Below are 26,026 nucleotides of genomic sequence, written 5' to 3' on the forward strand. Positions count from 1 at the left end.
TTTGGAGAAACACATCAAAGATAAGTGAGAAGAGAGGCAACAACACTGAGGGTTCAAATGAACTTGGAAATCCTGAAGTTGCAGAAGCATCAAGTCTGCAGGCTTTAGTGACTTTCTTTTGCAATTACGGAATGCCATTTTTTTTACCAAAAAAGTGGGGGGGTGAGGGGGTAGGTGGAGGGCACAGGAAGGGAAGCAAAGTTCGACTCTGTGGCATTGAAAGAAACATGAACATTTCCACTGATTATTATTTTTAAATGACTGTGATCTCGTAACAGAAAACGAAAGGAACCAAACTTCCCCCAAATCCTGTTACTTTTAAAAACAGGAAAACCCTCTCAAGAGAACACTTGATGACAGAATGAGGCAAAGAGAAAACAAAACAGAGCTCTTCATAAGGAATGGGTTCTAATCATTTGATTTTAAAACAAAGAGCATGAACCCTGACTGCAAGATTTAAATTTATTTAGAAACTCGCATGAACCGTGAGATTATTGAAGACTTCACAAAATGTGCTGCAAAATGGGGATTCTTGTTTTCCTTGACCAGAATGAGAGTCTGGCTTTCCATCAACCTCAGAAGTTCTGTCTGTGGGGGCGCAGCGAGAGGAGAACTACTCAAGTCAGGCGGAGGTCACCCACACCACTGATGGTGTTTCTCCTGTTACCGACATCCTGAGAATTCCTTTCTGCAGTAGAACAACCTGGGGGCCTCTGAAATCCAGACATTTTACTGGCCAAAATCCAAAGGAAGATAAGCTTCATATCTGTTGTTTAATTAAGTCATTCTTTAGACAGGTTTTTATAGGGCAAAAGGGGCTTGCACAAGGAGGCCTATCTATTTAGCGTAGGATTTGCACTGACGGTGGATAGAAAAATCATTGCAAAGGACACCTCAGTCTTTCAACCTTCAAGGTACCCGCAGTTGCCCTGAAAAAGGTCTCCACAGAGCACTGCACCTGGGATGTTTCTGCATTTTATTCATTAGCCTCCAACAAGCAAGGCAATTTAGTCCGGATCTCTCAGTTTTATCAAGTGGAAAATGCAAGAAATTCATCATCAAGAAGAGGGGAATGTCATTATAAAGATTAGTTTTCCATGAAATTCTTAAACACTAGAATGCTTCTCATGCACAAAAACAAATCTTTCAGCAGCAGAAATGCCATTCTATGGCTCATTAAAAAAAATATCAGTGAATCCATATGGTTCTATTTCTGCCATCATATGGAATCTGAGCATCTGCATGATTTTGATTTTTCTTATCTTTCCTTAAATAATTTTTAAAGTTATAAAAGTAACCCTATATACGGAAAAAATAATGAAAATTATACGATGAAAAATATTCTTCCCGTCTCAGATATGTAGAAACAACCACTGTAAATAAAATTTGAGAGTATCCCTGCCCAGCTTTGGCTGTCATTCATGTTTACAAACCCCCTTTTTTTAAACCTGTACACATTGTTCTGTGTTATACTGATATATTTTTATTTAGTGGTTCATCTTGGAAGTCTTTCCATAATAATAGTTAACATTTGTCAACTACACTAAAGGACTCAGTCAGTCTTATTTAATCCTCTCAAAAATGTTGGAAAGTGGGCATTATTATTCCCCATTTTGGAGATGGAAAAAAATAAGGCAAAAAGAGAATAAGTAACTTGCCCAAGGTCACACAGTGAGTAGATGGTCTGCGGTCTGATGCCAGAGTACCACTCCCAACACTCTGAACCCCACCTGGGCCCCCTTCATCAACAGCACACGCCTCATTCCTTCTATAGCTGCGGACCGTTACTATTATATGGCTGAACATACGTTTACTTAGCCAGCCCACTACGGATGCATGTGTAGGTTGTTTCCAACTTTTGTTATAAAAATAAATCAGCACTTTAACACTCCTAACCATTCACCTTTGCCTACGTGTAGAGTTTCCTAGAAATCTAAATAATTTCCAAGAAATAAGAGTATCAAATCAAAATTTAAATTTTTGACTAATAGTTTGAATTTTTCATTTCAAAAACTAATGCCAATTTACGTATCATTAAGAATGTATGTGTGTGTAGTTTTTAATTTTTATGACCATATGTATAATGTAAATAGTGCTATTGAAAGGTATCTGGAACTTAGCTCTTCAAACTTTGTATGACACCTGGTCAAGCATTTGACCTATCTTTTCCCATATTTTATCAAATTAAAGAAATACTGTTGGGTAGAGAGCAAAAGAACAAAAAACATTCTAGCAGTGACTAGGCATCAAAGTCACTGTATCCTACGAACATGTGTGCAGGACTGTATCAGGAATATCAGTGTCAATGCCTCTAAGGTAGCCATGAAATCGTATTTAGAGAAGGAAATTAAGGAACAATCTAATCCAGTGCCCTCATTTAAAAAAAATAAAAAAGATTTTATTTGGCAGAGAGAGAGAGAGAAAGTGAGTGAGAGTGTACCCAAGCAGGGGGAAGGGCAGAGGGAGAAGCAGGCTCCCCCCACTGAGCAGGGACCCCGATGTGGGGCTCAGTCCCAGGACCCCAGGATCATGACCTGAGCAGAAGGCAGATGCTTAATTAACCAACTGCGTCATCCAGGTGCCCCCAGTACCTTCATTTGACAACCTGAGAGGACTGAGACAGAGATACATACTCATCCCAAACATTTGCGGGGCCAAACATCCGTGAGTAAGGGTCCGAATGGAGGCCCACACACCCTATGTCAACATATTTAGATATTATAAATCAACTTAACAAGCTATTAAAGAAAATGTATTCTAACCTTCCCATCTTGACAAACGTATCTTTTAGGTTCAAATACAGGATTTTGGACTCCTTGGAACTGTGGTTTTTCCAACTTGGGCATTCATCAGAATCACCTGAACGGCCTGTTACAACAGAGCTTGTTGGCCCCATCCCCAGATTCCCTGATTCAGTAAGTCTGACATAGGGCCCCAAAAGCCACCTTTCTAACAAGATCCCAGGTGGTGCTGCTACTGCTGGTCTGGTACTACACTTTGAAAACATTTCTCTAGATCGTGGACCAGGCTCCAGGTGGGCATAGCTCCTTGGGAGACAGACTCCTTGCCCCATGCGCTGAGGCATGGCTGGGGAGGAAGGCCAGAGTGGTCCTCTAAATCAGAATTTCTCATCCTTGGCACTATTGACATTTTATACCCAGATAATTATTTTATACCCAGATAATTATTTACTGTGTGGGGATATCTTGTGCTCTGTAGGATGTTTAGCATTATCCCTGACTTTTACCGACTAGACACTATTAGCCACCCACCACTCCTGGACTAATAATTAAAAAGGTCTTACAGACATTTCCAAGTACCACCCCCCCCCAAGGGGCAAAGTTAAGCCTGGTGGAGCACCACTGCTCTAAATCATGGAGCCCAAGGCAAGACCCATGTGCTCTGGTTCTAAAGGCAGCACTACACAGAAAAGCAAAGGATTTCCAAATTTGCTTCTTCGATTGTGTGGCCATAAGACACATATGAAAAATGTATAATTCTTCCTCTGCCCCAGAAATGAGAAGATGGAACTTATTCAGAATTCTAAGATATCCTGATATTCTGAAAGGAAGGATATATTTTCAAGGCCTAGGTGGCCAACCAGATCTCTAGACAGTTTGACCTATGCTTCTCCTACTCTCGAGACACTTGATATTTAGTAATAGGATACTTAACACGTGTTATCATCATGCTGGGGGTTCTTACTTAAAAAATGAAGGTCAGCACAGATTCCCAGAAACCAGGGGCTTCTTTACTTCTGGCAGCAAGAGAACAGGGCTTATGTTACACATTTCAGAGGAAAGACAAAGTCTGTTCTACTGTGGGTATAATTGGGGAAAAATAATCTGAGTTTTCATAACCTCAGTTGGTCTTGAAATATAAATGCCTAGTGTAGTAGACAAGACATTATTCACTAATCTAAATATCCTTCTCAGAACTTGGAATATTTCCACTAAGTGTTTAGTTATCTGAATTCAGAAATATTTTCTTGAATCCCGTCATATTATTTTCTCTGTTTGGTTCCTTTGGACTAAACATGTTAATATTAAAAGCTAGTTAAATTATTTTGTCAAGTAGAAGGATGACCTGGAGATTTTGACAAAAAAGTCTAACAGGTGTTAAACAGAACATGAATAATACTATAGAATCATTTGTCTGGTTAGATAGCTTAGCTTATGCTTTATATGGAAAAACTCTCACCAACAGAATTGTTTTTTAAAGGAGAGCATAATGTTTGAGTTAATTTTTCCAGTAAATCTAGTATTTAAAAAATATTTTTAATTGAAATTCTGAGAACATATTCTATTCACTTGTCTATCTCAGAGGTAGAATAAAAGAATTGTATTAGGCAGTGATCTGTAGGTATGTGACAAAAACTATCTCAAAACAAAGGCGGAAAATTGTAAATTATATTAAATCACAGTATTGGTATTCTGTAAAAATTTAAAAATCAATGAAACTAATTTAACCCATATTGATATAAAATTATAAAATTATGACATGAAGTAAAACATATTCATAAAATATAAGTTAAACATACATTATCATTCTAGTATAAATTAGAAAATAAAATTAATAAAGTACTATTTAAAATAAACATCTCATTAAAAGTGAAAAGGTTAACCAATCATAAAAATTTTAAATTAAAATGTCATTTAATCATTTTTAAAATTCAATGTCCTAAAGCAAACTCAGTAAATGGTGTCTAGTTGTAAGTATACTTTTTAAGCAGAAGTGTCTACCTCTTTCATAATCTCACTAATCCAACTATTTCCTTTGGTTTCTTTTATGTTCAAAACATTCCATTTCTTTTTTGATAACTTGATATAATTTTTAAAATTATTTTTAAGAAACAGACAACATTTTATTGACAGCAATTTGTGTTTAGTTTCAAAGGGAGTATTTCCTCTTTGTCTTTACTTTCAGGTGATTAATGGAAAAGCAGAGATTTCCAGTTTCAACTGCAATATGCCATTTTTTATTCCACTAGTTGAGAAAGACTATGAACCAGAATAGAATTAATTTTTCTAATAGAAGCCTTGTTTAGTCAACAAGGCTTCCTCTTTTTGAAAATTCTAGAAGTATAGAAAATACACCTTTTTCAGTTAAGACAGACAATGGCTCTCAATATAAGATAAAATAATTTAGGGATTTAATATTAATTCATATATGTTCATGTATATATTCAGTTAATAGTTTTATACAAAAAAAATTTCAGGAAAATAGCACTAGAATATCTGAGTAAAAAAACTAGAAATGTAACCACTCACTCAAAGGAATGTGGGTGGTCCTCATGATGGCTGGTGCCAGTGAACCAAGTGTCCTCCAGACACTCCATCTCTCAACTCCACTTCTGTGAGAGGAAGCAGGAGGTGATGGGAGGGTGACCTTATTGTCTCCAACTGACTTTTCCACAAACCAGGGGACACACTACTTGCCCTTCCAAACTTAATTCATTCATCTTCATGACCAAAAAAGCAAAGTCTTTTTCTCTCAGCTCCACCTAAAACAAATCTTGTTTAGGGACTCCAAGTATCTCAAACCCAATCACCCTGACATGGATGTGAAGCCCTTTGATTGCTTCAGCTTGGATTAGATACCTATCCCTTGACCAGTCACTGAGACCAAGAAGTGTGGGTCATGTACAAAGATGGCAGCTCCTGTTAGGATCCCCAGGATAAATGGGGAGTGGAGCAACTCCCTAAAAGGAAGGGATGCAGGGAAGCAACATAATAAATGTCTGCTACAAGTGACTTCAATTGAAATTTTTTAGTTAAAAAGATTATTGTGCCTCAGAATCAAGATTCTACATATTCCTTTGTTAGTTTTTGGAAAATGTAGGAATGGCAAAAGATTGGATAGAAATTATATTTGACTTTTGTTTCCCTTGCCTCCAGTGACATGTCTACTAAGCAATTGCTACTGCCGAGGTTTAAGAGGTTGTTGCTTGTGTTCTTCTCTAGGATTTTGATGGTTGCTGTCTCACATTTAGGTCTTTTATCCATTTTGAATTTATTTTTGTGTATGGTGTAAGAAAGTAGTCATTTCATTCTTCTGCATGTGGCTGTCCAGTTTTCCCAAGACCATTTGTTGAAGAGACTTGTCTTTTTCCCATTGGATATTCTCTCCTGCTTTGTCGAAAATGAGTTGACCATACAGTTGTCAACTGTATGGGTCCATTTTGGGTCCATTTCTGGGTTTTGCATTCTGGTCCATTGATCTATATGTCTGGTTTTGTGCCAGTACCATACTGTCTTGATGATTACAACTTTGTAATATAGCTTAAAGTCTGGAATCACGATACTTCCAGTTTTGCTTTTCTTTTTTTTTTTTAATTTTTATTTATTTATGATAGTCACACACAGAGAGAGAGAGAGAGGCAGAGACATAGGCAGAGAGAGAAGCAGGCTCCATGTACCGGGAGCCCGACGTGGGATTCGATCCCGGGTCTCCAGGATCACGCCCTGGGCCAAAGGCAGGCGCCAAACCGCTGCGCCACCAGGGATCCCAGTTTTGCTTTTCTTTTTCAGGATTGCTTTGGCTATTTGGGGTCTTTCGTGGTTCCATACAAATTTTACGCAAGGGAAACAAAAGCAAACATGAACTATTGGGGCCTCATCAAGATAGAAAGCTTCTGCACAGAGAAGGAAACAATCAACAAAACTAAAAGGCAGCCTACAGAATGGGAGAAGATATTTGCAAATGACATATCTGACAAAGGTTTAGAATCTAAAATATATAAAGAACTTATAAAATTCAACACCAAAAACCAAATAATCCAATTAAAAATGAGCATGACTAGACATTTTTCCAAAGAAGACATTCAGATGGCCAACAGATAAAAAGATGCTCAACGTCACTCATCATCAGGCAAATACAAATCAAAACCATAATGAGATACCACCTCACATCTGTCAGAATTGCTAAATGAACAACACAGGAAACAACAGATGTCAGCGAGGATGCGAAGAAAGGAGAACCCTCTTACACTGTGGGTGGGAATGCAAACTGGTGCAGCCACTCTGGAAAACAGTAGAGAAGCTCCTCAAAAAGTTAAAAATAGAATTGCCCTACAACTCAACAATTGCACTACTATTTACACAAAGGATACAAAAATACTTTTGAAGGGGCACATGCACTCTGATGTTTATAGCAGCATGTTCAACAGTAGCCAACCTATGGAAGACTCCAAGTGTCCATTGACTGATGAATGGATAAAGACGATGTAGGGTGTGTATCTATAACCGTATCTGTATCTGTATCTATATCTATATAATGTAATACTACTCAGCCATCAAAAAGAATGCAATCTTGCCATTTGCAAGGAGTAGATGGAGCTATTATGCGAAGTGAAATATGTCAGAGAAAGACAAATACCGTATGATTTCACTGATATGTGAAATCTGAGAAACAAAACAGATGAACACATCTGGGAATGAGAAAAAAGAGAGAAGAAAACAAACGGTAGGAGACTCTTACAATAGAGAACTGAGGGTTCTCAGAGAGGTGGGTGGGGGATGGGCTAAATGGGTGATGGGTATTAAGGAGGGCACTTGTTGGGATGAGCACTGGGTATCAAGTCACGAATCACTGGTATCAAGTGACGAATCACTAAATTCTACCCCTGAAACCAATATCATACTATAAATTAACTAGAATTTAAATAAAGATTTGAAAAAAAAGAAATTAGACTTGACTTATGTTTATAAAAGAAACACTGGGTTACTCACTGAGTCTTGAGGCGGATATTGCAATGAAGTGAGCTGGATCTCAGAATAACATTACCCTCACAGAATTTAAGCAAATGATGCCATCAGATACACAAAGGACTATGGGTTAATAAGGTAGAATGGAAAGGGAGGCAACACAACGGTGTTGTATTAGGGGGAGTCCCTTCCTCCGGGAGCTATTATTTTAGTGAGAGGAACAAGCTATGAATGTATTAATAATAATATCTCGTGCTTTGAAGAAAACAAAATAAGCAGAGAGTGACGTGGTGAGGGTGAAAGCTGCTTCAGTCAGGGTCGCCAAGGACCTTTCCAAGTAGTTGATATACGAGCTGAGACATGAACGATGAGGTGGAGGTGATCATGTAAAGGTCTAGAGATCAACATTCCAAGCAGAAGGAACGGTGAGGGCGAAGCCCCCAAGGTGGACATGAGTTTGCAGTCTGGACATCAGTAATAATAATGTCAGTGTGTCTAAAGTTCAGTGGACAAGTGGAGAATGCTGGGAGAGGGAGGGAGGCAGGGGCCAGTGTCTTACAGGCCACAGTAACAAGCCAGTAGGTTTGAAAGATCATATGAAAAAGATACCAGATCTCAAGTTAGTCATCGCCAAGAGTCTCCTGGTAAGGGTCCCCAGACGAGGAAGCTGCCGTATAAGGACTTCTAACAGAAATAACACAGGCCTCTTTGGTCAATTCCTGATGGGTCGTTCAAGTTGTAAATCATGTTCTTAGCTCCCAGGACTCACTACTCACATTCACATCCAATGGCAATGCTATAATCATTATGATGAATGGGGAATCCAAGGCCCCAGAGACATGAGGGAAATTGATTCTTCCCATTCTAGAATCTTCTTGCTCACATCAGCCCAAATATTTTTGGCCAAAAGCTGAGTCTCGACAGTGCTTAATTCTGGAGAACCATCTTCGATTTTAAAAATCAAGATACAAATCTATTTTTCAATGATAAACTTGTTAGCAGAAAATGGAATGGAAGAGTGTAGAAAACCAATCTGATAAATTCAGGATCCCACATAGTTCCATTCTAGTCAATGATGGCGAAGTTCTCCACTCTTCTGAGAGGTTTCCTTTTAATTTCATGAAATATTCATTGACTCAACTGACACAGTTTGAGAGTCAGTTTGCTAACAAAAATCCAAATTCCTGGCACAGCCTGCTATTCCTGATCATATGGAAATGCTTTCAGGACAACTGATAGACTTACCTTGCTTTGTTTATTAAAGCCTCATAACCAGTGGTCTCATGGAAGGACTTAAAAAAACACTTTTACTTCCTTTAGGATATAGCACTTTTTCAGGAAAATCGCTCTTCTTCCTCACCCCAGAAGAGCACGTTCCAGGGAACTGTACACCCACACACTGGACGCTATTATTTTCCTCTCACTCAGGCAGTTACTTAACCAGCAGCTTCTTGGAAATGTGTAGGATTTAATTCCCTGTGCCCAAGCTACATGTCTGCCAGAAAAACTGTGAAGACTCTGTGTAAAAGAAAATAACACTGTATGGATTTGCTTCAGCTAACTTCTACCTGGAAAATGCCAAGCATCTAGTTATTACTATAAGTGACTTTTCAAAAAGTGAAAAACACTTACACTGTTGTCTTGCGAGGTGACTTTTCCCCACTGCTGCACCTCCTCACTACGATCTGCTTAAAAATCCCACAGTGATAAAAATTCATAAGGTGGCATGGTATTAAGACTTGCCACACAAATCTCATGTACTAATGTTTAGGAATGTTTAGGAAACTGGTGAGCCACATCAGTCAGATCATGCTTATTGAATAACTGGTGCCATAGGGGATCTACTCATAATACCCAAGAGGTCCGTTGCCTTTGCTTGACTTGCATCCTGGCACCATATTTTTCTGTGACCTAGCAAAGTTTCTTGATCTAAGCCTCAATTTCCCCATATATAAGGCAGAAATAACACTACCTCTATTACAGGATTATAATGTGGACAAATTGAGTTAATACGTATCAAGGACTTAGAGCAGCCTGGCACACACTTAAGGTTAGCCATTATTATTTTTGTATAACCTTTCTGGCAAATAAGAGAATAAAAAAATAAAAATAAAAATGACATACAGCATTGTTGAATTAAGAGAGAAATTGTGTAATACAATTTTTCTGTGCCACAGGAAGTAGAGAGAGAAAAAGGATCATGCAGGTGGGTCTTCACAGAAGTCATGGGGCTTGAGTGAGGCCTGAGGATTTGGACAGGAAATGTATGGACATTTATGGACAAAGAGGCAGAAGCAGAAAGGAATGTGCCTGTGGAACATGGATGAAGGATAAGCCAATCTTGAAAGAGGAGCATATTAAAGGGATAATATGAAGTTAAGGAAAGATAGACTAGTCTATGGTGAGCTCACTAATTGGGGAAAATAGCTCAAACTTATTTGATTAAAAAAAATAGGTGGAATGAAAGAAGACTTTTGACAGAAATGGTTTATTTTTGCCTTAGTCTATTCTGGCTTCTGACAAATTACCATAGACTGGTGGCTCATAGTCTTTCCCCATAGTTCCGGAGGTTGAGAAATCCAAGGTCAAGGTCCTGGAAGATTTGGTGTCTGGTAAAAGCCCACTTCCTCATTTACAGATGTGCAACTTCTTGCTGTGTCATCCCATAGTGGAATGGGTGAGGAAGCTCTCTGGGGTCTCTTTCATAAGGACAACAAATCCATCCATGAGGGCTCCATACTCATGACCTAATCACTTCCCCAAGGCCCCACCTCCTAATATCATCACATTTGAGATTAGGAATTAACATATCAATTTGGAGGAAGAAAAACATTCAAGAGCAATTGAACATGATGTTCCTAATATGGCAGGTCTCAATAATGATTTATTTATGGTATACTGAGTGCTTCCAGGGAAATGGAACCACCAAACAAATCCTAACCCTACTTCCCCCATCAATCACTGCTCACATTTCTTTGCTCCTCTTTGCAACAAAATCCCTCCAAAAAGTTCTATACTATCTTTTATTTATCTCTGTTCACTATCTCTTATGCTTCTGCCCCACTCATTCCACTAACACTGCTCATGTCGATGACATGCACATTGCGGAATAGCCAGTCCGCAGCTAGTCCTCATTTTATTTGACTTCTCAGCAACTTTTAATACATTTGACCACTGTCTTGCCTTGATACACTTTCTTCTCTTGGTTTCCAGGATGTTGGCTCTACCTTTAAAATATATTCATGATTCAACCATTTACCGCCATATTCTCTGCCACTGTTCCAGTCTGAGTCACCAAATTGTGTCACTTGGATTACATCATTAGATTCCTAACTACTATTCCTGTTCTCACCCTTGCCTTCCTATAGTATATTCTCAATAACAACCAGAGTGATCTCTTTTAGTCAGATAATAGCTATAATAAGTGAATAATGACAAGTGTTGACAAGGATATGGAGAAACTGGAACCCCCATGCATTGCTGGTGGCATATAGAATGGTGCAGCTCTTTTGGAAAACAAGTTGGCAGTACCTCAAAAAATTAAAAATTTGACCTAGTAATTCTAGTCCTAAGTATATACCCAAGAGAAATGAAAACATTTATTTGTTCACACAAAAACTTGTACATGAATACTCTCAACAACATTTTCATAAGAGCTAAAAAAATGGAAACAACTCACCTGTCCATCAATTGATAAATGGATAATCAAAGTATGGGTAGACCTACATGAAATATTATTCAGCCGTAAATGAGAATGAAGCACTGATACATGTTAAAACATGGATGAACCTTGAAAAAAATCATGCTAAGTGAAAGAAATCAGACAAAAAGGGTATATGATTATATGATTCTGTCTCTATGAAATGTGCACAATGGGCCAGTCCCTAGAAGCAGAGAGTAAATTAGTGTTTGTCAGGGGTTTAGGAAGGAGAAATTAGGAGTGATTGTAAAGAGGCATGGGTTTTTTTTTTTCCAAGTTTAAAATGTTAAGGAACAGACAGTGGTGATGACTGCACAACATTGTGAATTTGTCAAAGACAACTGAATTATATACTTTTAAAGAGTGGATCTTATGGCATATGAATTATATTTTAAAATTTTTAGAAAGACCATAATATTTTGAGTTTCTTTTCTATGGTTTACATGCACAGGACCAGCAACCTGGGCTTGATTTACTATTACACAGGACTTGGTCTGTCTTTGAGCTTCATGGAAGTACATCAACAAGAAAACCATCCTTACATGACAAAATCTGAAATTAGAAGCTTTTTCTTGGGAGTACACTTTAGGGGAAAAAAATCCAATGTAAACCCTTATATCAGGGACTCTTAAGTAATATAATAGAGACTATCTTTGAGGTTTTGTCCAAGACAAAGAAATATTCTTTGGACAGATGTTGCTTCTATTGATCAACTCTAAAAGATCAGGGCATGAAATCAAATTGCAGCTAACCCCATAAAGGAATTTTTGCCAAAATAGAATAACCTATTTCCAGATGATCTGGTTTTATATAGAGAGAAAGCTTATGAAGCCAAGAGACACAAAGAATCACATTCCCTTAAACCAACTTCCTCCAATACCAGATGTCTCAACTAAGCATTTGGCAAGTATTAGAGGACAGTCTAAATTCTGATTTGTATTGTTGATTAAATAAATGTCCATGTGTTTTTAATAGTGGACATGTAGGTAGCAAAGTCAATATACTGTCATGAGAATTTAGGGGTTGATTTATATCCTTGTCTAATCAAATAGTCATCATACTCCCAGGCTGGGGTAAACTCAAGATATCTGCAGATGGGGCTAAAAAGTTTTTCAGATTCAGCAAAGAATTCTTAATCTTTTCATTTGGGCAAGCACTTAGTTGAGAGCTGAGCATTTGTGCTGTTAGACATGGAAGGTGTAATTTGGGTCTGAACAACTCCAAGTGCAGGTGTTTTTTAAACGACTGCCTCTATCATGAAAACATTTCAATAGAAGCCCTGCAAAACATGTAATTCAGTGTTTACCTGTATTTTTGATGAACTAGCTCCAAAATGTACCCTCCCCCCATTTGGAGTTAAAGTATATTAGTTTTGGATACTACACTACAATGCTTTTCTCTATAAATATTTACTGAAAAAAATATATAAATATTTACTGAATGAATAAATGAATGACTTAATAAATGTGTATTATAGTATCAAGATAATATTAGCATTGAATATTTTTCTTATATACTTTTCATAGGTATGTCATGTGCTGTGCTCTACACCAACCATTCTTAGATGACAAAAAGCCTGGAAGTTTTTTCCAACTTTATATTCTAGGTTGTTTCCTCATGTGTCTTCCCCACTACATTATAAGCTCTTTGATGATGTTACTTAATTTTTCATCCTCCACAAAATGCCTACTCCAGTTCGAGACCCATCAGCAGATACTTAAAAAACAACAGGAAAGAGATACTGAAAAGAACGAGTTGGGGTTGTGTTTTAAACTTCAAGTTTCTGATGTGGAGTATGCTTGAAGGTACAAAGGTGGGCACTCCACCCTAGAAGCTAAAGGGGAGCAGCTAGTCCTTTTACCCTCCCTCTGGCAGCTGGAGTGTAGGTCAGTGTCTAGTCATGGCCAGGCACACTCTTCTGTAGGGACTTTAAATCTGGAGGAAATGACCCAAAGGCAGGGTTACTTAGAGTTCCAGGCATCAGTGGCAGAACTGTGAATATGCGGCACAGCAGTTGATCTCCAGGGAGAGTAGAAACGGAGAAGATTCTGAAGCAGCCCATTCTCAAGGCAGGAATTAATGGCCTCATCTTGCCCATTATCTTTGCTCCTGTCCCAGCCTGGCTCTCCAGATTTTTGTCAATTTATGAGCCACCTCAGTAAACTGAAGAGTAAACCTGAAGGCAATCAAAAAGTACAAAAATACTAAGATTACCCTTCCTGCTCTTTTCCTTGGAAGACTTATCACTACTTACCCACTGACTCAGTCAAATAATGGTTATGGTTTTCCAGCCACACTGCTCTCTCAGATTTCCCTAGCTTTTCTGTGAAATCAAGTTATCTTAAAAAAAATTCTAAACATCCTTTTATATTTTAAATGTCTAATATGTTGAATAACATTTTCCCACTATTTTAAGGAAATGGAGCAAATAGAGCAAGAAATTTTCTGAAAGTCCAATATGTGTAGAATAGCCAAAGGTGGAAATCACCAAAATGTCCATCATCAGATGAACAGATTTAAAAACGGCATGTAACCATGTAATTGAATATTTTTCAGCCATAAACAGGAATGAAGTGCTGATCCATAGTTGCATGAAAACATTATGCTAAGTGAAAGAAGCCAGATAATGGAGATTGTTGCACAGCTTTGTAAATACACTAAATGCCACTGAATTTGCACTCTGAAATGGTTAACCTGGTGAGTTTTATGTGTATTTTATCACATTAAAAATGTAAATTCGATATGCAAAAAAAAAAAAGAAATATCAAGGAGAACATTTAAAATAAGATCCCTTCTGTTTGCAGTAGAACAGGGTGGCTTGTCAAAAGAATTTTTCTGCTGGCTAAATCTTTGTGGTTGCTACTTTCCCTCAGAACTCTCAATAGAATTATCCATCATTATGTAATCAAGTTTTTATAATGAGAAATAACCTGTGTCTTGGTGAGAGGAAAATAAAACTCATTCAAAAGGCTTTTCATTTATCTCTAATCATAATCATATCCCATTTCATTTAGATACCATAAGGATGTTGGAAAAATGAAGTATAATTTAGTGGATCTTGATGAATATAATATCTCTACTCTGGCAAAGTTGAAAGTTCTTTTCTTATAGATTAGCATCAGTTACTCAACTTTCCAAAGACATAGGACTTTACATGGGAAAAATGAGCTGAAAATACTGGGATTTATGTCATTCTTCAAGCTGAGAGAACAAAATGTGAAAAAAACAAATCCAAAATTGGATCACTCGTTATTGTAAAATTGTTTCAAGTCTGTTCAGTGGAATCCTGGGAAATGACATTTACTCAATGTTTTATTCTAGAATTTTACAACTTCTTTATCTTTTATTTCTATCATTTCCACATTTCCCCCAAATCTCACATATATCAGTAGTCGAAAAGAAAAAAATATGTGAATACACACGGTCACACACACACATCTAAGACCTTCAATTATTGCTTTTTATCCCCAACAGAACTGAAAGAGAAAACCCCACCAAATAGCAAGTATCCAACTTTCAAAGTATCGATTTCAGTCTGTATCAAAGCCAGAGTTAGCGTCTTTTCATTCTACTAAGAAGCAAAAATGGTGAACTAATTCCTGATTTACATTTCCTGAATTACTTAGGTTAAACTGGAATACCATCGACTGTAAGTTCTCTTTCTCAACTTATTAAAACACGTGTGCTGCTTAAAAAGGAATGTTCAACAAGCCCTTGGGAGAAAAATCTCAACATTTCCCCATCCAAGTTGCTCGGAAGGAACCATCTTACTGCTTTTACAGACACTGAAAGCATTTCCTTTCAGAAATACTTGAAAAGACAATGACTTCATTTGCTTGTAGAGGGAGGCTTTGTCAGAGCAGGGTTGTCTCAGTCTCTGCAGAGCAGGTGCCTGTAATTAAAGCAGGTCCTCTCACCTGATTCATTTCCCGAGCTTCGGAGGGCTCTAGTTGAGAGCCCTGACTCCCTCTACATTCATAAGGAAGAGATTATTGCCAAGTCCCGTGAAGCCCTCTGGGAAATTCATCAGTGCTACAAACTACTGACCTTACCCTAAACCCATCTGCTTGCAGGCCAGCTGACTTAGCGTCTCCTGCCAGCCATCCGCACACACGTGGTGTTCCACGGCAGATCTGTGAGCCATCAGGAAGGACGTGGAGCTCGCATTGTTAGAGAGGGTCACTGAGGAGGAAGGAAAAAAAGGGAAAACCCTAATTAGAAGCAGGTCTCCTCAGGAAACCCTACGCTAACTCTGCACACTTTTGCTTCACTTGCATACATTTGTTTTTATTTATTTTAATTAAGAACCATTTGGTGAGGGCTTGCCCTATGCGAAGCACTGCTCTCAATGTGGCAGAACACTGAAGAATGAATGAGAAATGTTCTCTGCCTTCCAGGGACCACAGGCTCTAGTGAAAAAGATGGGCAGTTCTTAACATTTCTTTACAAGTTAGAAGACAACCAGAGGCAGGACCTACTCCCACGAGTGTATCTAGGGATTTGCATAATTGTAAGGGGTTAGTTGTAACTTCATTCATACCATTTCCTTTCGGGAAAGCGTGTGAGAAGGCAAAGGTATGAAAGTGATGGTCAACTAGGATTCATTTGGCGCACGTACTAATTCCTGTCTTATAAAAGAGCCTCCTCTCTCCTCAGCACGCCACAGACTACTTGTGAAACACTGTGCAATTAATCACAACACAAATGATGATCACGACGTGGCCAACGGGTGCAAAGGACTGAAATGAGAGCCCAGTGAATGGAAGGAGTGATGAGTGTGGGACAACAGAATTAATCGAACTGAACGTCACAAACGAACCCTGGAGGTCATGGTGGGAGACGCCTTTAAGTCCAGTCCATGTAAGGAACTAGGGACTTAGTCGTCTCATTTGGATCTGAGCAGGAGTACAGAGATGGAAGATCCACTTAAATACCTTCTTCCAGGAGGAGTCAATGACATAAGAATAACAGAATATTGGTCATTGTTGAAGCTGGGTGATGATCAAGAGTTTAAAGGTTGTATTTTAGTAGTTATAGGGTCATAACAATTTAAACCTAAATGTTTTTTTTACGTATCACATAGACATTTCAAATAGTGAAATAACTTAGGGGGGAAATGTTCTGTGAGTTGGGAATAACACATGTGAATCACTACTGCCAGCTTTTGTCATAGTAAAAAACCAAAACAGGTGAAATTGGTTAGTAGCAAAATCCATGTGGTCATTTAGGATTTATTAAGCTTAGACAGCTGATGGGTGTTAAGAGTTGCAGCCGATGGTGGAATAAGAAGCTCACCACAGTCCCACTCGTCAGAACTGTCCAAGCAGTCGGCTTCCCCGTCACACCAGCGCTCACGGGGCACGCACTCATGGTTCACGCACTCGAGTTCGTCATCGTGGCAAAACGCTGGCATAGGAAACAAGAAGTGAGAAGATGGACACATTTCAGAAACAAGGGGGAGTCTCACTAACATGCACATCATCATCTGTAGGCAGGAGCATGGAAGGAAGAGAAGCTGTGGTCACTGGAGCCTCCAAACAGGCATCAAGACGGAGTAACAGAATCGGTAAAAAACCCCATCACAGATGCCAATCCACACAAATAGCAGGAGTTTGAACAGTGCGACCATCTCCAAGTGGCGAGACTGTCTAGTTATAACACTAGGATTGAAAAAGTGGGACCCAGAGCAGTAGAAATTCCAAAGATTGAGAGAACTGGGTTCAAGTCTGAAGTGGCATGAGCCAAGCACTGGGGCAGAATGAAGCAACCACAGGATGGACACAAGCTCTGTCCACATACATGGATAATGTTTCTCTTTAAAAAAAAAAAAAATCCCTACTCTTGGGGCGCCTGGGTGGGTCAGTCGGTTAAGCATCCAACTCTTGATTATGGCTCAGGTCGTGATCTGGGGGTCATGCTCTGCCCTCAGCAGGGAGTCTGCTTGAGACCCTCCTCCTCTCCCATCTCTCTCTGCTCCTCCCTTGCTGCTGGTTCTCTCCCTCTCTCTAATTTTCTAAAATAAATAAATCTTTAAAAAAAAAGAAAAGAAAAAAATAAGTCATAGTGATACTCCTTAACTGCCTAACAACCATTTCCTTTCTTTCTCCTTTTTTAAGGGAGCCTGATTTTGCTCAGGTCTCCAAAGCCTCAGAAGACCCTGACTAGTGTCAGTGGGACATGGCATTTTCTAACTAAAGTTATTTTTTTCTGGGTAAAGTTGTTAGTCCGACAGTAAACCTGTGACCCAAGATCAGAGTTTTGGCCTACCACTTTTGGGGTTGTGCTTACCAAGGTAGTTCCCACCTAAATCCTGCTGGCTGGCTCATACACCCTACCTGGGGCAGGCAGCCTGAAGGAAACAGCATCTTTTTCTAATCGGTTCTCCCTAAAGGGTGCTTCTCCTTTGCGATCCAACTCTTTAGGTGGTATCTTTTCTAATCTATAAGAACACCGGTGACTGCTAGCTGGGATCTTGTTCAGAGTTGGCCAATCTGAGTGAATCCTTAAGTGATGATATTCCAGACATGAGGGAGGTCATCACTCCTTCCCACTGGATACGATCAAGCAAGCATGGCACCCCAAGTGCTGAACTCCCCCATATAGCCTCAGGAATCCATCCTGTACTTGACTTTTCATATGATAACACAAGATATATCTGATACAAATGGTAATAAAATATAATAAATATCTTCACCGTTTAAGTCAGTTTGAGTTGGACTTTCTGTTACTGGTAGGTAAAACATCTTGAGAGAGAATTTTTTTTTTTTATTCTAAAAGTGGTGGCCATTCTTGCAGAAAATGTAGAAAAGTCAGAAAAGCACCACCCAGAGATAATCATTGTAAACTGTTTCTTGTGAGCTTCTGATCTTTTTCTATATGTGGGTATAAGTACTTTAAAAACTTGCGACAATAGTGCACATAATACTTTATATTTTGTTTCATTCAACTAATGACATGCAACGAACCCACGAGGAATTATTCTTTTTATTTGATTTCTAACATTTGCATATTGTTTCATTTTACGGTTGTATTTTATGTCCCCTCTTTTTGGATATTTGGGGTGTTTTAATTCTTCCATGTGATAAATAATTCTAGAATAATATCACCAACCACAAAATTTGCATATGTTTGATTACATTCTCGCATGTATTTTTATAAGTGGAGTTCTGGTCAAAAGACTTGAATATACTAAAAGCTTTTGATACAATTTCCCAATGTTTAGTTTATATTCAACATGAGGGCCACGAGTGTTTAACATAAAGTTGTGTTGACCAATGCAGGTAGGCACTTACAGCAGTTCTTCTCATCCATGCCATCAGGACAGTCTGGGAACCCATCACAGATGACTGTGTGCTTCAAACATTGTTTATTGGTTGGACATTCCCAGAGATCTCTCTCTTTACAGCCTGGAGACAGAAGAAGAGGCTATTTGTAATAGACTTGGAGATTAAAATAATGATGAATCCGACCAAGCAATGTAGAAGAACTATAGCACAATGGCATGGTTTGTTTCTTCTTAAAAAGTCTTGACTTCTGTATACCATTAAAAATGTAATTTTGAGAGTTGGGATACTCAATAATCTCCATACTGCAACATAAATAGGACAGCTCTCCTAAGAGAAGATCAAAAGTGACATATGGGAAATGGGAAAAAAATGAAAAGCAACTATACATTAATGCTCATTTTTAGCTGTTTCTTTTGCTTTCTGAGTCAATTTGCCAACACATAAGACTCATCTATGAAATGATAAGTTATGCTTTTAAGTAAATATGCCAAAACCTAGTGAGTTAAATGCATATTACCTTAAAATGTAATTTTGGTCAACAAATGGAAAGGCCATCCGTGTGTTTAGTAAGAGGTGTCTCCTATGCCAAATACATACAAAACTGATTTAAAAGCCACATACGAAAGCTGTCACTCCAGTAACATAGTCCAGGAGACGTAGGGTATCAACTTCATCAATTATTATGAGAAATGAATGTAATTTGCATAAGATCAAGACCATAAGCTTGAACTGTAATTTTGTCTATGAAATGGCAAGAACTTGCAAATGAACTTAATAAATGCTATCTGGACCAAATGCAGCGCATTTCACACATCTGCTAGAACATGCCAAGAGTCTACTGCATTCCCGTCACTCCAGTGGGATCCATGGTCCTTACAAGGCTGCGAGGTGCATGAAGGGTCCAGAAGGCATTCATGTCTTTGGGTTCCCTTTACCCTCGCCCCCATGCTACAACAGCGGCTAGCACTCGGCAGGCCTTCCACACGCGTGTGTTTTAAATGGAACTTCGTTTCATGGGAAGAACAAAAAGTCTCTCCCCTTCCCGAGAAAAGATAATACAGTTGAAGGGGAGTGAAATGCAAAGCAGGGATCAAATAAGGACTTTCTTTAAAAATGCTATTTTCCCGTTGACCTACTATACATGACTCAGAGAAGTGTTGTAGATGCCTGACTCATGTTTCTTGGACTCCATCATAAGAAAAAAAAATCTGCATTTTTTCAAAACTCTCATGTGAAAGCAGTTGTCGAAATACGTCACTAGAAGAGAAATTTTTATTATGAGCTAAAATGAGATTTAGGGTGTTTCACCCCTCAAAAACTTAGGAAGTAAACAGCGGAGTCTTTCACGTGCAGAACAGTCTTAGGCGTAGAGCAATCTCCTCCAGGAACTCCCGGGGATGTTATTTGGGGTTTGAGCTAGCAGACGATACAGACATCATCTGGAGCATTCTGTCGAGAACAGTCCTGCCACAAATCACACCCCTTGCTAGTAAAGAATGGGAGAAAACAGCACGAGCATCTCTGATTATTCACATGGTACGCTTCCTCAAAGTCTGGAGAGCTTCGGCCTTTGGAATGAGCTGATGGGAGACCACAAAAGCAGATTTTCTGGGACATAAGCAAGACCTGCATCCTCAATAACCATAACCACAAGGAGATTATGTCCATGATCCACCATCCATACTCAAAACAGTAGTTTTAATTCTTAAGAGAATAATGTCATAATTAATGTCATTATTCTCTTAAGTCATAATGTCAACGTTATGACCATTATAGTGAAGAAACTGAAGATTTATTTTTCTTTAGAAACTGAGGATTTAGAGAAAATAAAGAAATGGCTCCAAATCACAGCCTTACGGCGAAAGGTCCAGGTGGGGCCCGGGTGCCAGTCCTTGGAGGCTGCCCTCCTCCGTAAGAGGAGAACGCGCAGTAGACATAAGGGGTAGGAGGTCAACCGTGTGACCCGTGTGACCTCACTCCTCTGGACCTCAGCGTCCGTATCAGGACAGTCACAGGGCCGCCGCGCAGGGCTGCTCTGCAGGTTCACTCCCTGAGCATGAGCTCACCCTCTGTGTCGTCTCTTTTCTGATAAAGTCCGTGGGGCCCAGCACCTCTTCGGTGGGGTCACGGTGAGCACACGGACTAAGATGAAGAGGCCCATCTTCATCTTCTTTGTTATTTTGCAAAGAAAGCGCTCTCTTCGAAGTGACATTTTTGGTGTAATACAGGTACGCTTTGGAACGAAAAGAGCGTGACCCACTAAAGGGTAACGACAGGGGTGGCCGGGGTGCGGGGTTCAGCGCAGCCTCGTGTCAGGGTAACCCCTGCCCAGCGCACAGGTGACGACCTCACCCCGGGGCCCAAGTGACCGGCTCGGCCCGGTTTGCCAGCCCCTGCCTGCTCCGAGCGCGGACTGCCCCTCCTGCCAGGGACCCCCGCAGCCCCAAGAGTGCCAGGCTTCGCGCGGGGCCCTTCCCTCTGCCCCCCACCTCCGCGAGAACCCTGGGGAGCGGCGGCCTTCCCCGCCCGCGGCAGGGCCCACCCGACCGGGCGCCTTTGCTCCCCTACCCAAAAGGGTGTCCTCGGAGGCAAAGGCAGCAACCCCCCCGAAGCAGGTGCTTCTCGTACTGGAAGACTCTGTCAGGCGAACGGAGGGGGAGAGGCTCTGCTCCTCGGGTCTGCCAATTCGAGCTTCGTGAAACAAAAATATCTTCAGGGAGGAACTGGTCAGAAGCGCAGAGGGCAAGAACTCGGGTCCTGGTGCTGGCGAAGGCTGGAATGGTCTGGATCTAGCCATCTGTGCTGCAACTGGTGCTGCGGCCGTGAGGTCCAGGCCTAGCAGGTGTGACCCCCTGATTGGAGCTGTGGCCGAGAGGCCCAGGCCTAGCAGGAGTGAGCTCCCAATCAGAACTGTGGCTGTGAGCCCCGGGCCTAGCAGGCATGAGCCCCCAACAGGAGCTGTGGCCGTGAGGCCCAGGCCTAGCAGGCGTGAGCCCCCAAGTGGAGCTGCAGCCATGAGGCCCAGCCTAGCAGGCGTGAGCCCCCGACAGGAGCTGTGGCTGTGAGGTCCAGGCCTAGCAGGCGTGAGCCCCTGACTGGAGCTGCGGCCGTGAGGCCCAGCCTAGCAGGCGTGAGCCCCTGACCAGAGCTGCGGCCATGAGGCCCAGGCCTAGCAGGTGTGAGCCTCCAAGTGGAGCTGTGGCCATGAGGCCCAGCCTAGCAGGCGTGAGCCCCTGATTAGAGCTGCGGCCGTGAGGCCCACGCCTAGTAGGCATGAGCCCCTGACCGGAGCTGCAGCCATGAGGCCCAGGCCTAGCAGGTGTGAAGCTCTGGCTGGAGCTATAGCCGTGAGGCCCAGGCCTAGGAAGTGTGAACCTACCCCAAGAGCATGGACCCCTGGGAGATTGAAAACCAGTCTCAAGGACCAGCAGCAACACCTGCAGTGGCAGCCCAAACGAAGACCTGCCTCCCCACCTGTCTCAGGCCTGACCGTCGGGGGCAGCAACACCAGCACATGCCATGAGGCTCCCAATTCTTCGGCAGCCCCTCCCTGCTCCTCCCGTGTTTAGGGGTGTACGTCCCTATATCACTCTCTTCAACATGTGCTGGCCTAGGACCCTAGGAGGCAGCGGGATGGGGTCATGGAAAGGGCTTCGAAGTGCATACTGGGTCACCCCCCCTCCCCCGCTCCGATGACGAATCCTGGAGACGGGGACATCTACCCCCAAATAAGCACCACCTCCAGGACGAGACACCACCCTGCCATCTGTGTCTACTACGTGAACCAGGGAGATGCCTAGCTCATGCTTTGGACGTGACATGCCAGCCTGCTCTCCTCTGCCACAAACAAGACCTGGTCTGCCAGAGACCAGACCGAGCAGGACAGGACTCCTCCCCTCAAGGGAGATCCCTGGGTGACTTTTGAGGGGAGTCGTGTCCTGGATATCCTAGCACCGTGGAGATGGGTGCCTAGCTGTTATTGCCTCCTGAGGAATGCATAAAGTGTGTTCTAAGCATTCCAAGCCTTGGAGGATAAAGTGGGTGTTCTCTCCATATTACAGGTGAGAAAACTGAGGCCCAGAGAATTTAAGCGCCTGGCCAAAAGTCACACAGCCTCTACGGGCTGAGTTGAGATTTAAATCCAAGGCGAGGTCTACACAGAGCACTCCCTGCCATTTCAAGCTGCCTGCCCAACGTGCCAAATAAAAGAGCAAAGCAATTAACCAAGTCGCAAAATACCTAAAGGGAGGAGAATGTTTCTTCCTTAACATGGAAAAAATTAAACCCTACTGAGGGATTAGAAATCAATCATGGGGATCTTTGGGTGGCTCAGCAGTGTAGCGCCTGCCTTCAGCTCAGGGCCTGATCCTGGAGTCCCGGGATCGAGTCCCACATCAGGCTCCCTGCATGGAGCCTGCTTCTCCCTCTGCCTGTGTCTCTGCCTCTCTCTCTCTCTGTGTGTCTTTTGTGAATAAATAAATAAAATCTTTTAAAAAATCAATCCTGAAGATTCATCCTGAAAGCACATCTGTGGGTATCTGACATGGTCTGGACCCAGTGGCTCTTCCTCTGTTTCTATAAGTCACAGGGCATGGTCAAGAGAACTAGAGGCATGGAGAGACTACTATTTGCTAAAAATGCCAGATGAGTCATTCTCTGTGAGAAGTTACACAAATACTATTACAGAGTCCAAATGGATTTTTTTTTTTTTAAAAAAAGGTCTTTTGGAAAACTTTTAAAATCAGGCTGTACAGCCCACAAACATCAGAGCCAGAGGCTTGGAACACAGCCTAGGGTGCTTTGATCCCAAGGAAAGGTCATATCTAAAGATTCCATCTTATTTTGCTGGAGCCCTAGAGGAGAGCAAAGACTGGTGATGAAATGTTTTTTCATCATTTGAAGATAAACAGAAAGGCCCTCGATGCCCCGTGGGTGGTTGTGCTGTGGTCACTTTCTGCGCACTGCGGACACCCTTTGCCATAGGAGGGTGACCGGTCAGTGACTGTGAGGCTCTCTGTGCCCCAAGGGGCTTTATTTCTAGCCACGTGCGGTGCAGCCGCCTCAGCTACAGCCCTGAACCCCGCGCTGAGCCGCGGGCGGCGCCTGCTCCTGGCGGGGCCTCAGGCCGCGGACACGGCTCAGCAAGGCTCCCCGCGGCCCGCGGGCTCAGACCTCCGCAGGCAGGCGACCCGGCTCTGTCCCTGGCCCCCGGCTCTGTCCCTGGCCCCCCGCTCTCTCCCCCGCTGGGGCCGCAGCGCCTGCACACGGTCACGCGGAAAATCAGCTGGTGTCAGCAGGTCGCTAGCTCCGCGGGGCCCCCGTCCACGCGGCCCCGCCGGCATCCGCGTCCACGCGGCCCCACGGGCATCCCCGTCCACGCGGCCCCACGGGCATCTCCGTCCACGCGGCCCTGCAGGCATCCCCGTCCACGCGGCCCCGCCGGCATCCGCGTCCACGCGGCCCCACGGGCATCTCCGTCCACGCGGCCCCATGGGCATCCCCGTCCACGCGGGTCTATGGGCATCCCCGTCCACGCGGCCCCATGGACATCCCCGTCCACGCGGCCCCGCCGGCATCCCCGTCCACGCGGCCCCACGGGCATCCCCGTCCACGCGGCCCCGCAGGCATCTCCGTCCACGCGGGCCTACGGGCATCCCCGTCCACGCGGCGCCTGTCCCGCCAGTGACAGACCCGCAACCTCCGAGACCAGGACGCGCCTCCCACCGACCCAGCCGCGACTCTGCGGTCGCCCCGCGGCTCCGCTCTCCTCCCCGGGAGCAAGGCTCGAGCCCTGCGTTCAGATTTGCGCGATCCTCCTAAACGCTTGCGGAAAACGCCGCTAAAACCCACAGTGTTTCAACTGCTGCTGACCTTAGCGACCACCCCGCGGACACCACTTGGACAGCATAAACCGACCTCAAGGGGCGCCTGCCTCGGGCTCAGGGCGTGGCCCCGGGGTCCCCGGATCGAGGCCCGCACCCGGCTCTCCCCGCGGGGAGCCTGCTTCTCCCTCTGCCCGGGTCTCTGCCTCTCTGTGTCTCTCGTGAATAAGTAACTAAAATCTTAAAAAAAAAAAAAAAAAATACTGACCACGGAAGCAGGAGACGCTTCAGAGCCCCACAGCTCCCTGCTAAGTGTCTGCATCTACAGGCATCCCCCGAGCAGGGAAGTTCCCACCATGGCACTTGGCTTTTAGGAAAGACCCACGTGGGTAACTGCTTTCCTAACCAAATGAAGTACGGAGAGGGTTTTGCTTTTAGGAAAAAACAGTGAGAAAGGAAAATAGCTTCAGCATTTGTTTTGCAGGCAGCAGGCACCCTGAGCAGCGGGGGGCGCCCCAAGCGCCTCACCGGGCCCCTCCTCATCGAGCCACTGTCACCTGGATGTTTGTGAGCATCTCTGCTTTGTCTTGATTTATTTTGCACATCCATTAGCAAAATGTGTGGCAGGTATTAGAAAAGCCTAAGAGAGGATATTTTTAGGGTCTTGGAACAGTCAAAAAGTCTTCCAATAAATTATTGGTAATCGCCTCTTCACTTTACACAATTCTGGCTTATGAAAGTTTTTATAGGAATGCTCTCCTTTCGGACAGCAAGGGAAACCTGTATTTTGACAGCACATTTATACATGGTGTGCTTCAGCTACCGTGTTTTCCTCCTGCAGATTTCCAAAGAGCCACAAAATAAATTTCCAACACATCAATGATTTTATAGATGAGTAAGTATTGTTTTTGAGAGGAGAACCTCATACTGTTTTTAGAAGTTCTGGAGGATGTGCAGTGTGAGAGTGAATAGTGAACTGTCACATTATTCAAAAAACCCAAGCCCATAAATGTATTAAACTCCACAATGGACAGAATAAATCGGAAACATGTAAAAAGCCCGGGCTGAAACCCAGCCTTGCTGGAGCTGATGTTTGCACCGCCAGATGGTGCCACGCACGCCCGTGGAAACAGAGGAACAACTGGGAAAATGACAAGTGGGAGCTGGACAACTTCCCGATAGTCCTCCCCTAGGCCCTCCTCAAGGTGACTTCTTCATTTGCTTTTAAGTGTCTCACTTTCCCAGAGCACCGGACATGCCATTCAAATGTGTGCATACGTCCCAAAGGGAAATACGTGTAAAAATTTCCATCATCAGTCACTTTGAAAAACTTAATGAGGGCAACCCGGGGGGCTTAGCGGCCCAGGGCGTGATCCTGGAGACCCAGGATCGAGTCCCACGTCGGGCTCCCTGCATGGAGCCTGCTTCTCCCTCTGCCTGTGTCTCTGCCCCTTTCTCTCTCTCTCTCTCTCTCTCTGTCTCTTATGAATAAATAAATAAAATCTTTAAAAA

General features: G+C 42.6%; 1 protein-coding gene across 6 annotated transcripts in view; it reads right to left on the reverse strand.

Moving 5' to 3' along the window:
• Positions 1 to 26,026, reverse strand: part of CORIN (corin, serine peptidase) — a 237,266-nt gene that overhangs the window by 21,952 nt on the left and 189,288 nt on the right. For all 6 annotated transcript variants that reach the window (XM_072774965.1, XM_072774964.1, XM_072774961.1 and 3 more), the window contains 3 exons: positions 18,699 to 18,812; positions 16,702 to 16,812; positions 15,459 to 15,588 (listed from right to left, as the gene is read on the reverse strand). In XM_072774965.1, coding sequence (XP_072631066.1) covers positions 15,459 to 15,588; positions 16,702 to 16,812; positions 18,699 to 18,812 — 355 coding nt within the window. The remainder of the gene's footprint in view (positions 1 to 15,458; positions 15,589 to 16,701; positions 16,813 to 18,698; positions 18,813 to 26,026) is intronic.

This window comes from Canis lupus, chromosome 14, assembly GCF_048164855.1.
Source record: "Canis lupus baileyi chromosome 14, mCanLup2.hap1, whole genome shotgun sequence".
NCBI classification, from domain to species: Eukaryota; Metazoa; Chordata; class Mammalia; order Carnivora; family Canidae; genus Canis; species Canis lupus.